The sequence below is a fragment of the Cucurbita maxima genome, unplaced genomic scaffold (assembly GCF_002738345.1).
Source record: "Cucurbita maxima cultivar Rimu unplaced genomic scaffold, Cmax_1.0 Cma_Scf00023, whole genome shotgun sequence".
In the NCBI taxonomy this organism is placed as follows: Eukaryota; Viridiplantae; Streptophyta; class Magnoliopsida; order Cucurbitales; family Cucurbitaceae; genus Cucurbita; species Cucurbita maxima.
Genome location: NW_019272039.1, coordinates 1,245,482 through 1,259,801, shown reverse-complemented (window position 1 = coordinate 1,259,801; position 14,320 = coordinate 1,245,482). Strand labels below are relative to the sequence as shown.

Below are 14,320 nucleotides of genomic sequence, written 5' to 3'. Positions count from 1 at the left end.
CCTCCGGTTCTCTTGCCCGAAGGTTAGACCCGCTGTCGGGAGGCAACAGGACACCGGAATCCTCCAATTATTTCTTTAATATAATCCCTCGAGTCATTAAAAAATTATTTATGATCTTTATAAAGTAACTATTTACGATACTTACCCTTTTATTAAAGTAATCCCTTGAGTCATTAAAAGTGTTGATATAATTAATGGATTAACATAACATTCAATCTATTAAGAAGATTTGCTTGGATTTGATAAATAACTTAGATACTAAACAAAGAAAGGGAGAGCTTAATTAAATATTAAACATGTTAATTCTTAATCATACTTTATAAAAAATGATAAAACCTTGCCATTCATAGTTTGACATGCAAGACTGGGGAAAATTGATATTTAGCCTTATAATTAAAAATTATTTGGAAAATTTTACAAGGTATTATTCTGAAAACTGCTCTATATTATAAGCTAATTGCTGCGTTTCGTTACATGAAGGGATTTACATCCAACAAATCGGGGATTTCAAACTTCAAATTATAGCTGCAATAGCTTTCTCTCTCATCCTGATCAGTCCCATTGCCATTGCCAGAACTGAAATACGTAGAATTTGAATTCAACGGCGTCGGACTCGAATTCAGAGTGGAAGTTTCCGGCGAAGGGCTCATAATTTGTTGAAGGGGTTCTTCAATTGAGCCATAAACATCGAAACTTGGAAAGTGAACATACTCTGAAGACGGATAATTAAAGCCGTTCACATTATTATTTGAGGAATCTTCATTTGGGTGTGGGCAATATTGCGAGTAAGAGTCAGAGAAATTCGATGGTAATAATAATTGGTGGCCGGAGGAATAATAATCGGGCTCCAAATATTGGGTTTCACCGCCGCAAGAAGTGGCGGTGGACCGACTGCAGCAGGCGGAAACTTCATGCAGCGGCGGAAGAGTTGCAGCAGACTGGTCAATTTGGTGGTGGGAATGGGGAAGTAACTGTAACTGAGAGACCATGTGGGATTGTTCATGATTTTCAACGTTTTGCAGCAGAAAATTTGGACTTTGACATTGAGAAACATTATTAGACGACAGGAAAGAGCTGGCCAATCTAAGAAGTTCAGGATTAATTGAGTTGTGAATCCCAATCAACCTTGAGAAGCTGTTCATTTGGGAATTGGGATTGTAAAAGGATGGACCCAAAATTGAAGATAAATCGAGAAGATCAAGCCTTGGACTGTGGGTTGCTGGGTCGATTCCCATTCGGAGGAGTCTTTTTCTAATGTGGGTATTCCAATAGTTCTTTACTTCATTGTCCGTTCTTCCAGGTAATCGAGCAGCAATTGCAGACCACCTTAAAAAAAAACAGTTAAAAACCAAACATAAGAAACCAACACACACAAAAGTGTAGAGACAATAATCATAGCTTTGTGGGACTCAATTACTTGTTGCCCAAAATGGAATGCAGCTGAATAATCGTCTCTTCTTCCTCAAATGAAAATCTTCCTCTCTTGATATCTGGCCTTAGATAATTTGTCCATCGAAGACGACAGCTCTTTCCACATCGTTGTAAACCTGAAACCACGGCCGACGGACATCAAGAATATGAAAATAAGATCCAGTTTTTGGGAGATTTTGAATGTACCAGCATTTTTGGGGAGGGTTCTCCAATTTCCGTAGCCATGTTTCTGAATATAATCAATGAGTTTCTGATCTTCTTCCGGAGTCCATGGGCCTTTCTTGAGACCATCTTTTTCGCAGCATGGAGTTCTTCCCATTGTGCTTTTTGCAGATTTTGATGGTCCTTTTGAAGAAGAAATACTGTAAATGAGAATTAAATTATAAAGAAATTGAGAAGAAAAATGGATTAATGATATTATGAAAGGACAGTAATTGGAAGAAGTTGTATAAATAGAGAGGGAGAGGGAAGAAGAACGGAGGAAGTCAAATGGGTTGGGTGCCGTCCACTGTTTATTACTTCGGCTTAAAAATGCTGACGTGTTGAGTAGAAATTACTGAAATAGATTGCAAATACCTCCATAAATACCTTCAATTGCCACTAAATTAATTTCTAAATTGCATTTAATGATGAAAATTAAGTAAATCATACCATATTATGTATTAACGTCTTGTGTTGTCAATGACGTGGTGAAGCCACGTGGCCCATCTTCTTCATAGATCCCATGGCGCCACCCTCCCACGCCTTTTTTTTCTCCTTCCTACGTGCATGGCTTCCTCTCATTGGCTGGTCCAACTAGTCAACATTTTTCTATTGACTCAAAAAAAATGAACCAATAAAAGCAAAAAGACATGATTATCCTTTTTACGTCGAGTCTTAAAGGGCTTTTTGATATATTTGTATTCTTTTAGGGGCAAGGACTTGTGAGGGTAGTTTTGTCCAAGAAAGAGGAATTTCGCATGCATTCACACAAGATATATGTACGGAGCTCCATGTAGTAGCCTTTAATGCCCAATTATTACACAATAAATTGCATTATTTTAATCAATCATATGATTTTCAAAATCTTACGCGTGTCTTCTTGGCAGCCGTTTGTCGGTCCAGTATCGACACGAAACGAGGCTCGTATTTCCGCTGAAGCTTTTCAATTCACATCTATTTCTTTGAAATCTGAAACCATGCTCATCCTTTTCCCATTCAATTCTGTATTTCATAAATTAATGAAAATATGTCATAGAAAACAAGAGAGATTAATCCAGGCATAGGCTTAAGAGCGAATATGATTATTTTTCATGGTATATTTTAGTAATAACAGTTGAAGCACATAAAATAAGTTGAAATATTATTTCAATGTTAAACGTTAGAACTTATGAAATTCAAATATATCCTTCTAGGAAAATAACATTATAAACATGATTGATTAGAAATGTAATTAGAGCAATAAAAAGAAAACAGGTATCCTACTAAAAAAATTTAACCATTTGAACTTTCTATTTAGAAAACATAAATGACTAGTTAACTCTAATCCCTTGAAATCCTGTTCTTCAGAATCAACACACAGTTAAAATACTGAATATTTGAGTAATAGAATACTAAATAAAGTACGACAACATTTTAAAATTATTAATTTGAGAATTTGGTTTAAGCAAAGTCCATCGACTTCATATATAATCAACCAAGCTTGGACACGTTTCAGTTAGATAGATGAACAATGGTTGAAGCCAGCTGCCCACCAATTCTACTTCTAAATTTGATGTTTTTATAATGCCTAATGGTCACTTCTACCATGGAAAAAGTGAATATATGCCAAAAGACAATAAATTTCTCTCACCCATCTTAATCTCAGATCAGGAGGGTCAAATAATATGTTATGGACCCAACAACATTTTATCAGGAACGTTTTCTTTTCTTTTCAGGCCAAGACATTTGAAAATAGAAGAGTTCAAATTCAAAATGATTATTTTAAACCCCTTAAGAGTGTGATTAGCCTTAACTTTCTAAAATTAATTTTAGAAGGCTAAAAGTGTCTTTCTACAATTTTATATGCTTAGTAACCAATAAAAATCACATTTAAAACATGGATTCTAAATCATATTTTAAAAAACCCTTCAAAGCTAATTTTTCAGAAAATGATTGATGTCTACTTCACATAAAAATTACTTTAAATATACTGCAACCAAATGCACTAGAAAATGAAACCAAGCATATAAGAAGTTTATGAACATTGCTTGAAAAGTTACCAACAAAGACGGTTTAACTAATAGGTTCATAAAATTTAATGGATTCTTTATGTTTATGAACATGCAAGCTTGGAGAAACTTTTAGACTCCAAAGACTTAGTAATATAATTTCAATAAAGTATACTGAATTCACACTTCATCAAACATAGGAACTTTAAAGCGGCTAAATATTTGTTAAAGACATCATAGCAATTAATGTCTACTAATAAAACTATATATTTATAGTGGCCAAATTACACAGAACCTAACTTGAACACCCATGTGATCGACGGTAAAAGGAAATGAACCCAATCCAAAGTCCTAGGGATCAGTTTTTTAGAGGGCCATTATTCTCGTGGTAGCAAACTTTTGTCCATCATGCAAGATACGGAAAAGTTTTCGTTCTTTTTTCCCAAAAAAAAAAAAAAAAGAACGGGATCCTTGGAATGCTAATAAAGATGGGTCATGCTATTGTCTTCAAGCCAATTAGATTTTGGTTAAATTATAAATTTAGACCGAAGGTTAAAATTTAATCCTATAATTTAAAATGTTAGAATTTAATCTTTATAGGTTTGATAAAACCTCCACAAACAAACAAAAAAAATATATATATAACCTTTTCAAATCACATAAACTAAGTTTACAATTTAACTTTAGGGTTATTACTTGTCCCAGGTATGCTCTTTGGGCATTGCTTTCTCAAAATAACTGCCGAAGTGTTTACGTTGAACGGAGGGCAATTCTTGGACAATTGGAAGACTAAGAAAAACAAATGATTGATCGTTAGTTTCTTCAGAACTTTTATCTTGCAACAAACATTGAGTTGTGGGTGGGTGAGTGGGTGTGTTTCCTTTGTCTCCATATTTTCCCGGCAGAATTCGATAGTTTAGAATTAGGACCACTTTTTTCTTTAATAGATTCAGGGCACTCTAAATATTATTAGACTGATATCCAAAGCCTGGAGGATCTTTTATTTCGGATTGGTCATTTCAATCTGATAAAAGTTGAAAAATCAAACTAAATTTTAATCAGCTCTAGTCACATCTATTATTTGATCTATATGAGAGGAGAGGAGACAAAAGGCACTACGAAAAATTGCCACAGCCTGAACTCCCATGGATAGTGGGGGAATTTCCAAATATCTTCCGTTTGTGTAGGAACGTTAAGACACGATAATTGTCTTCATTGGAATATACAAGTCCGGGTGGCCAGATTTCACAGGATAAGTTTTTCTTTCTTTCTTTCTTTTTTTTTTTTTTTTTTTTTTTTTTTTTTTTTTTTTCCTGAATAAATACAGGATAGGAACCTTGAAAGTGGATTGGCGTAGACCGACAAGGTATTGAAGCCGGTAAATCAATAACTAGATTGGAATACTAAGTTTATAGCCCTATTGACATTTTGGCTAGAGTTTGTAACTTCGTTTTGTGCACAATAATGTAATACCTATCTCGCAATAAAAATCCAAGGCAGAGGTAGCCTAATAATTGAATCCAAGTGAATGAAATTATATAGTGGTTTAATTGGTCAACCATTGACATTATTGAGGATAAGCTCAGTACATTACCGTAATTATCTTCCCCCTGGACCGTTCCACGGTTGATCTCCAAATGTCAATCGACAATTTTCACGGTTTGACTCTGCATCTACAGAAAGTTGAACAAGCAGCACTACACAAAAGGTTATTGTGTTAGTTCAACTCCACCCACTGAATATTTAACTGCCATGGAAACAAAAACAGGAATTTGATAAAAATAGCAACTCGTATGCATTTGGAATTTCCCCATTTGTTTCCACGCATTAATGAAGTCATGCCATTCAATAGCCATGTTTGAGGAATAGTGAAGGGGAATCTTACATATAAGTTTCTCGGTATAGTAGAAGAATCTTGTTGGGAAAGGCAAAGGACGCATATATTATGTGGGTAGCAATAATCTTCCACCGCATGTTCAGAGAAAAGGAATCTGACCATCCCCAACTTGATCGACATTAGTTGTTGCCTGGAATGAAGTTGATGTTAGGAACTACGGAATTCGATATTAGATATTATCCACTTTGAGCATTAGCTCTTGACTTCCCCAAAAGACCTTATACCAATGGAGATGTATTCGTTACTTATAAACCCATGATCATCTCCTTAACTAGCCAATGTAAAACTCCCTCCCAATCATCCTCAACCGTTGATAGAGGAAGGAATTCGTCCGTTTGACTAACTGGGATACAGAAGCGTACCTACTTCATGCACAAGGCGACGGTACTCGTCAACAACGCATCTAGTCCAATTGTGGAAAAGTTTGGTTGGGCTTTGCATATCTGATGATCTCCTTGTCCATGTTCCGAACCCAGCACGAGCAATCATTTTGGCTCCTAATCTGGACCAGACTCCTCCACGTTCAAGATCTTCAGTGTTTTACTTTCCTGACAAATCACCGAGGCAGTTAGGACATCCCATGACACCTAATACAATCTCTCCTTCAACCACAAGAGCCAAACCTACCTGCAATTTTTCGAAGAGTTGGAAAATATAGAAGGAGGTGTCCAAATTCAGAATAAATTTTCTGGGAGCTCCTACTTGTCAACATAAATATAACACAAGTACAATGCAGCAGCCTGATTAGATGACATACCACATATAGGACATCATTTCCTCTTAAGAAATCCTCGTGTACAATCAATTGGATTCAACACCTGCATTGGAATTAATTTGATTGAATAACATGTAACTCTAAATTGAGAGCTTAGAAAAAGCTGTAAAATGCAAAGCACATATTAGATATCTCCACAAATGGATGAAATAGTACGAAAGGGAAACTTCAAATCCTTCCATTTCAAATAAAAGAGCATCTTCATAACCAAAAATCACATTAGCAGTGAAGAATTTTCTTGACGAAAGATAGTATATGAGATTTTAATGGCAATGACGACACTCATATTAGAAAACCAAAGACACTAAAACCAAACACAATTAGTAATCCCCACACAATATGTGGCTGGCTTACTTCCGAATGCAAATGCAAAATTCGCTTCCCTGTCAACTTCCTGTCAAATGCAAGTTCATTTGCAGAACTTGACTTCTCCGTTAATAGAAATGAATGACGATTTATTCCTGCCAATTATCAAAATATATATTCTCTAAAACATTAAGAGAGATTGAATAGATTGATCCTAAGCATCTTCTCAAAAATATTCTCATATTAGAAATCTTGCGTTGTGATTACATTCATCAATCATCACACAACCGTAGTACAGTCTTGTTAAGATTTAGGATGTAAGATTGTGATCTATAGCTGACTTCACAACGACTTATTACATTACAGCACCCAAACTGAAAACAAAAACAAAATAAAAGAGAACAGGACAGAGCAATTACGTCAACTAATATACGAAAAGCTCTCTGCACCACATCTACAGCTGCTCAAGCTCTCTCCGATACTTCGTATTCTGCATCGTCAATGGCAGACAGGAGATAAATACAATACAATAAGAAAGAATTTAAGTAAATCATCAGGCACCCACACAAAATTCTCCAAAAGAAAAAATCAAACAATACCACAAGGACGGAGAGAAGAGACCTTATGTTGCAGCACCGGCTGCGTGGAGTTGCAGAGATATAGTGAGAAGAACGAGTCCATCGATCAGTGGCGAAACGAGACAGAGTGAAGTACAGCCATAGCGGGAATCCGGATATTGAGCTGACTCCCATGGGCTGAAGAAAAGGCCCAACTAGGCCCATTTAAGTTGCTCTGGATTTCGTATACACTGACCAAAAAAAAAAAAAAATCCCATAAATTTTAATTTAATCCCAAAAATGAAAAATAATTACAATAATATATTTAAAGAACCGATCTGCTGCAACCAGAACCACGAGTGGGTTGGAAAAACCAGAATCCCCTATCCCTTTTCCTGTGAAAAACGCCAAATAACCTTTTAGTGGAGGACGTGGACTTATTGACCTTGTCTTCCCTAATAATGTTTTTCAATGGAACTTTTGTCTAAAAATGTTGACTTTTAATACTATAGTCTTCCACGCTTGCTATTAAATTCAGCATTTGATTGAAATTTTATTATAATTTGCCACATGTCTCCCTTGTTTTGATAATGGAATATAATTAAATTTACTATAACTCATCAATTAATTAATCATTTAATATTATTTAAAGTAATGGATTATGACAAAGCTTTAATACCTTGAATTTATCTTAATTCTTCAAAGAAAAACGAACTATTTTCAAATATTCGTGATCATATTTAGAGGATTTAAATACAATAATTTTTTTTTCTTGGATTAATTTTAGAAATAAATAATTAAAGAATATATCCGGAAGTGGAATATGAGGGAACAGAATGAGAATTTGAACCGATGAAACCTTCAAAGTCAGCATCAGGCACCACCTTATATGAATGGTTATTATATTTTGCCTTTTGAAAAGCATTTTAAATTTGAATTTAAGACCAATGGGATATGGTCAAAGTCCTCCACCACATGCCACTAAAAATCTTAAGAAATTTATTTATCGAACATGGTAAAAATCAGTTGAAATATGTTTAATTACGACATATTATTATTATTATTTATTTTTGTTTTATAGCGTGAATAAATTATAATATTTTTATAAAAGAAAACTCATATTTATTTTTTATTATTACAAATTTACTATAAAGATTCAAATTTTAGATCTCATATGCTAATAATACTATAGTGTACTACCAAAAAAGAAAAAGAAGGAACGAATTAAATTTGAATTGATTTTATCTTATTTTATTAAAAAAAAGAAAGAAAAAAAAGTGGGTTTTAGTGCGTGGATCGATCATTTTCCCCGCTAATCATGTACGCAAGAACAACAACATTCAATAAAATGCTAGAACGGTCCTTCCGGACCTCAACTCTTCTTCTTTACTTCAATTTATTTCTTCTCCAGTTCCGCTCTCTCTCTCTCTCTCTCTCTCTCTCCCACCAGCTCACCTTCCGCTTCCATCGAAAACGAAGCTAAAAATTGACCCCTCCTCCTCTTAACGGCCACCTTAAACTGCCGCTGCTCCTGCGCGCCGTGAATTTTCCAAGGCCACCGACGAGTCTTTTCACCGTCCGATGCTCTGATTTGAGCTCTCTGAGGTTCCGCTGATGGCTATTGATGATCAAAAGTCAACGTCCGATGGAAAGGTCTGGGGTTTTTTGAAGCAAACGTTTAGGCATTCTGCCAGTGGCACTACTACTTCGTCTCGTACCTCTCATCAGCCTCATCCGCCCGTGGAGGGGATGAATCCTCACACCTCCGCCTCTGTCTCCTCCGTTGCTAGGTCGCTGCTCCCGACGCGGCGCCGGCTCAAGCTCGATCCATCGAATAAACTTTTCTTTCCTTGTGAGTTCTTTCATTCGTTTTATTGGTTTTTGTTGGATTTTTTCTGCTTATTCTCGGTCTAGTTCGTATGATCTCGATCTGTTGTCGACAATTAACTATCGGCTGCATTTCGGTTTTAAGTAGTTTGAATTCTCTAATTGAATCTATTTTCTGGTTGATTTTAGTTTTAATTGATTCACCTTTGTATCTTTGAAGATGAACCTGGCAAGCAGGCCAGGAGTGCTATTGGAATAAAAAACACGAGCAAATCTTTTGTTGCTTTCAAGGTAAAGAACGTCCTAAATTCCTGTTTCAGGCATATAACTTTGCATTTTAGTACCCATATTTCAACCATACAGGTCTTGTATTTTACAATTTGGTTGATCAGTGGACAGTGGGTTCGTATGCTAGTAGTATTAGTTATAATTTCCAAAAATAGCTCTCTTCCTAATATTGTCTGTAAAATCCGGCTTATAGTGATTGTTGATTCATTGTGTTTTAACTCTCATATAGTTCCAAACGACTGCACCAAAAAGCTGCTTCATGCGTCCTCCTGGAGCCATTCTTGCCCCTGGAGAGAGCATCATAGCCACTGGTAAACTATTTTCCTGGATTTCATATCCATTTTTGTCTCTTTTCCTAGGTTGATATATAACAGCTATGATTATTAAGTTTACTTAGTTCCTTATATTATTCTTCTTGAAATTGGCATAATTTTATGTTTCTTATAAACATCCATTTTCTAATTGCTGTCGATGTTGGATGGATCTTCTAGTTTTCAAGTTTGTTGAGGTTCCTGAAAATAACGAGAAGCCAATGGATCAAAAGAACAACAGGGTTAAGTTTAAAATTATGAGCTTGAAGGTGAAAGGACAAATGGATTATGTGCCTGAGCTGGTGCGTCTCATCTTTTCCTTTGCTTGGTATTTCCAGTTATTTACGTTTTGATGAATCTTTTGTTCAATAAGTTAATCTTAGTTTTAATGCTACAAGTGTTGTTTCACTTTAGAGAGGAAATGGATTTATCAATATCTTAATGAATTTTTTCGTTGATATCTGTCAAAACTAGAGGACTATGTTGTTCATCAGTGGGCCAGGACTAGATGTCGTTTCAGTTAATTAGTGGCCACAATGAACAAGTATAGATTCTGCATGAGTTTCCAAAAATTTTGGTTGATCACTTGATGATAGGGAAACTTTTGTTGTATGGGCTCCTTATTGATATATATTCATCACATACAGTCGCAGGCATTCTATTGCATGCTTTAGTTTTGTTTGTAAAGAGTTCTGACAAATATATTTATTATTATTATTTTTTTTTTTCTGGTTAGAGATTGTAGCGAATAGTTCAATTCCTTTTCTGGTTGGGACTATTAGTTAAAATTTTTGGTCTTCTCCTTGTGTTCTCAATCAAAAAGAATTTAGACTTCTCTATGTTTCTCATTAAAAAAATGTTAGTCTTCTCTTGGATGGTGTGAATCCTTCTTCCCTACTTTTACAGATTAGTTTAAATGACCTTATAATAAACTGGGCCTTATCTGTAACCCCAATTTGTGGCTTCCCCCCGGGTCTATTTTATTTACAAGAAAAAAGAGGGTCTTGCTCCTAATTCTTTTAAACTTCCAACTTATGAATGCCCCTTCGTTCACTCGTTGCCTGTTTTAAGATGGCCTTTTAACATACCTTTTGTCCCGAGTTTATGCCTTTTCATGTTGGGCTAGAGAAAGCAGGTAAAACGAGTACTTATAAAACCTCATTATTTTTGCCTCTTGATCTAGTTTGATGAGCAGAAGGACCAAGTTTCTATAGAACAGATATTGCGGGTTGTTTTCCTGGATCCAGAACGTCCTAATGCAGTAAGTTGATTCATCAATAATCAGAATTTCACTATTCCTCCAAATGGAATCAAGAAGTATGAGAAATGATTTTAAATTAAGTGATTTGAAATATTTAAAATCATTCTACTCTTCTTTTTTCTTGTTTAGAATGAGAGAGATTTTGGAAAGAATATTTTAAATCTGAACTTATAAACCAAAAATTGAATTATCGTAAGGTTAAAACTTAGTAATTTAGTTTGAAATCCTGTGATGAATTAGACGCCTAACGTGCAACCCCTCCTTTTGTAATTCTCTTTAAGGCCTTAGAAAAATTGAAGCGACAATTAGCCGAAGCCGATGCTGCACTCGAGGCGCGCAAGAAACCACCAGAAGAAGCAGGCCCAAAAATCATCGGAGAAGGGCTCGTGATAGATGAATGGGTGAGTTGTGTTCTTTTATTTATCCTTCTCATGCGAATCGTCTAAAACTGAGTCTAATGAGTCGCACTCTTCATGTACTTCCATTTTGTGTTTTTTTAACAGAAAGAACGGAGGGAAAGATATCTGGCAAAGCAGCAAGTTGAAGGGGTAGACTCTGTATAGGTTTGGTTTCAGTTTTCCGGCAATGGTTCTGTAATTTGAAAGGAATTTCGAAATGAACTGTGACTCGAGTATCAATTCTACCCTTAAAAAAGGTTGTGTATTTTTTTTCTTCGTATATTGTCGAAAATGTTGTTTAGGTGAACATATTTTTATTTTCATTGAAAGAAAACCCCCTGAGGAGAAGTCTTGTGTAATTTGAGACATCCAATGGGATTACACTTTTATATGTAGATATAGATAAATATCCTTCATTGATTTCTCTCTGGCTGATAAAATGGCCACAGAGGAATGTAATGCAATGTATCAAAGTAATCCATTTCATTTGATATGGCTCAATCTTTAGCTCTGGAAGATGACAGATTTGTGATAGAATTAGCATCGGTTTCCAAGTTCACTGCTAGTAGATATTGTCTGTTTTTGTCTGCTACGTATCGTCGTCAGCTTTACAATTTTTAAACGTGTCTGGTATTAGAGCCAGAGACCGGATGGTGTCCGAGCGAGGGTGCTAGGCCTCCAAGGAGGTGGATTGTGTGATCCTACATCAGTTGGAGAGAAGAACGAAACATTCCTTATAAAGGTGTGGAAACCTCTCGTTAATATACGCGTTTTAAAAATGTGAGGCTGATATGATACGTAATGGCTCAAAACGTCTAAAATCTGCCATCAATTTTTATAAGATAAATGACTTGGTTCATAACTATCTTTGGATGATTAATGACTTAGTTCAGTGGCTGATTTTGACTCTTTAGCGGTAGGATCTTCGAAGTATATTCTTCTAAAGTCATTGGAAAAATAATCATTTAGGCTGCTCATCCGGGCTACAAACCTCATAGTTTTCAGGTGTCTTGTACCATCCGCCTACACAATGGCCGGCCTCAACTTGCCTGAAACTTAGATGGCAACGTTTCCCTAATGTGCATTTGCAGCTATAAAGTTTGGGATTTTCCATCAAATCCAACACCCACAACAAAGCTTTCTACCTAACCAAAAAGAGAGTAAGCCAAGTGAAGTAAATTATGGCCAAGGCTACTTCAATTTCCATCAACCTTACCCTCTTACTTGCCCTGTCTCTTCTCATTTTCTCAATCTTTGTGGAAAGTCGAGCTTCCTTTAGTACGTTCTTCATTTTAACCATAGTATTATTGAATTACTATCACTTCATCAACCTTTATTAACTATTTCTAACACAAATTTTAGTCTAATCTCTTGTTCAGACAAAAGGTATCCATGCGTGTTTAGATTAACTTTTCAAATGATTTTAGATGTTCACTAACGTAGAGTGTTTGAAAAAAAAAAAAATTTAGTTGGAAGAGTTGAGTATCTCCTTTATGTGCAAATCAAGCAATGCCCACTCCATTAGATTTCAATTATTCGTTTTGGAGTTTGCTTAACTCATTGAACCAACATCTAACCAGACGATTAAGAAGGGTAACAAAATAGATTAGTGTTTAATCAATTATTATTACAACGCAGGTGGATCTGTTGGGGCAGAGGCAGCCTTACAATGCAACCAAGTGCATGGAGTTGAAAGCGGAGACACTTGTTTTGATCTTGCAAATACATTCAAGTTGAGCACTCAACGCTTCAATTTTATCAACCCAAATCTCAACTGCTCCAGTCTCTTTATTGGTCAATGGGTTTGTGTCAATGGTTTTCTCCTTTAATCTCAATCTCATCGAAATAAAAAGAGTTTATTTGGAATAATTTCTTCCGTTAAGAAAAGTCTAGAGCTTTTACGACCGAGCTTATCCAAAACTATGTATTTAATATTCATGACGTTGTTCGTATGACAATGTTTTCGTTATCCATTCAAACAAAATAAAGTTAATATCTCGTGTAAAAGAAGGTGATAGGTTCAAATCTATCAATAAAGACGCCATTTTCATATTCAGCCCCCTTCGATAATAAAAATGAGAATGTATCTGCATTTCTAACGATAATCATTGCATAAAATTTTATATAACTCGGATTTCAAATGAGATAGAATATGATTCTCGAGACCTTCCCTACCTTGTAAAAAAAAATGAAAGTTATCGATTATATTGTTCATAGAAACACCGTGAAGAAGTTAATGAGCATCTTCTTCCTTTTTGGTTAGTTGGGGAAAAGGGGTTTAAAAATTTAGAAGGCTTCTTTTTTCTGCATCCCTTCTTTTTCTCTTTATCTTTTCCCTTACACTAATTAAAGCTGAGATTGTGGGGATTTTCTTTACAGCCTCCTTTATTTAATATTCCCGTGCCTATATTTAATATCAATTTTCATAATTTTTAATTAAAATATTTCGTTGATGCATCCAATACAAATTTAATTAAAAAATTTAAAATATTAATTTTAATGTCGGTCGTCGTTAATTTTTGTAAAGTAAGCAATTTGAAATGAATAACGTGTATAAAACGTGCTTTGTAAGAGAATATTAATTCGAAAGTATGATAATGTAGAACGGGGCAATGACATGGCGTTGATGTGTATTAAATTTTATCTTTAGAGACTATTGTTACCGTTCTCTTTATACTTTAGAATAAATGTATAGTATATGTTACAAACAAGTCATAATTTTAACCATTTTCATGTATTTTGGAATCAAAATGATGAAACGTTTGAATATTTAAGAATAAGGAATAGATTTTACATGGCATGAGTACCACAAACCTATATTTATTAGGTCTAAGGAGAGTTTTTGTAACTGCTCGAGTCCAATGTTTTATGCTTCGACTTGTTATAAATAATTATCAGCCTGACTGTTTTAAGATGCATATGTTATAGAGAGGTTTCCAAACTATTACAAGAAATATTTTGTTCGTGTGTATCGATTTCAAAATTTAACCATTAATTATTTCTCCATTTACTCTTGTTGGATGAAAAGTTCCATATCGGGCTAATTTAGGAATTTTCATGGATTTATATTCAAAGAATAC

General features: G+C 35.0%; 2 protein-coding genes across 10 annotated transcripts; one reads left to right on the top strand and one right to left on the bottom strand.

The window, feature by feature from the left end:
- Window positions 1-412: 412 nt before the first annotated feature.
- Window positions 413-7,309, bottom strand: LOC111496680 (transcription factor MYB41-like). Of its 9 annotated transcripts, none has more exons than XM_023147144.1 (11): window positions 7,220-7,309; window positions 7,018-7,088; window positions 6,275-6,335; window positions 5,880-6,144; window positions 5,506-5,647; window positions 5,215-5,317; window positions 2,503-2,634; window positions 2,083-2,241; window positions 1,618-1,793; window positions 1,418-1,547; window positions 413-1,326 (listed from the first exon to the last, which is right to left on the bottom strand). In XM_023147144.1, the coding sequence occupies exons 9-11, from the start codon at window positions 1,748-1,750 to the stop codon at window positions 471-473; spliced, it is 1,119 nt and encodes a 372-aa protein (XP_023002912.1). In that variant the 5' UTR covers window positions 1,751-1,793; window positions 2,083-2,241; window positions 2,503-2,634; window positions 5,215-5,317; window positions 5,506-5,647; window positions 5,880-6,144; window positions 6,275-6,335; window positions 7,018-7,088; window positions 7,220-7,309; the 3' UTR covers window positions 413-470. The 9 variants fall into 9 exon arrangements, with proteins under 9 accessions (XP_023002912.1, XP_023002917.1, XP_023002913.1 ...); XM_023147149.1 differs by having other exon boundaries at window positions 2,083-2,226; XM_023147145.1 differs by having other exon boundaries at window positions 1,618-1,987; window positions 2,083-2,634.
- A 1,215-nt stretch (window positions 7,310-8,524) lies between these two features.
- Window positions 8,525-11,656, top strand: LOC111496681 (vesicle-associated protein 4-2-like). Its single transcript, XM_023147153.1, has 7 exons — window positions 8,525-9,007; window positions 9,203-9,273; window positions 9,500-9,581; window positions 9,762-9,883; window positions 10,765-10,842; window positions 11,124-11,243; window positions 11,346-11,656. The coding sequence occupies exons 1-7, from the start codon at window positions 8,770-8,772 to the stop codon at window positions 11,403-11,405; spliced, it is 771 nt and encodes a 256-aa protein (XP_023002921.1). The 5' UTR covers window positions 8,525-8,769; the 3' UTR covers window positions 11,406-11,656.
- The last annotated feature ends 2,664 nt before the right edge of the window (window positions 11,657-14,320 follow it).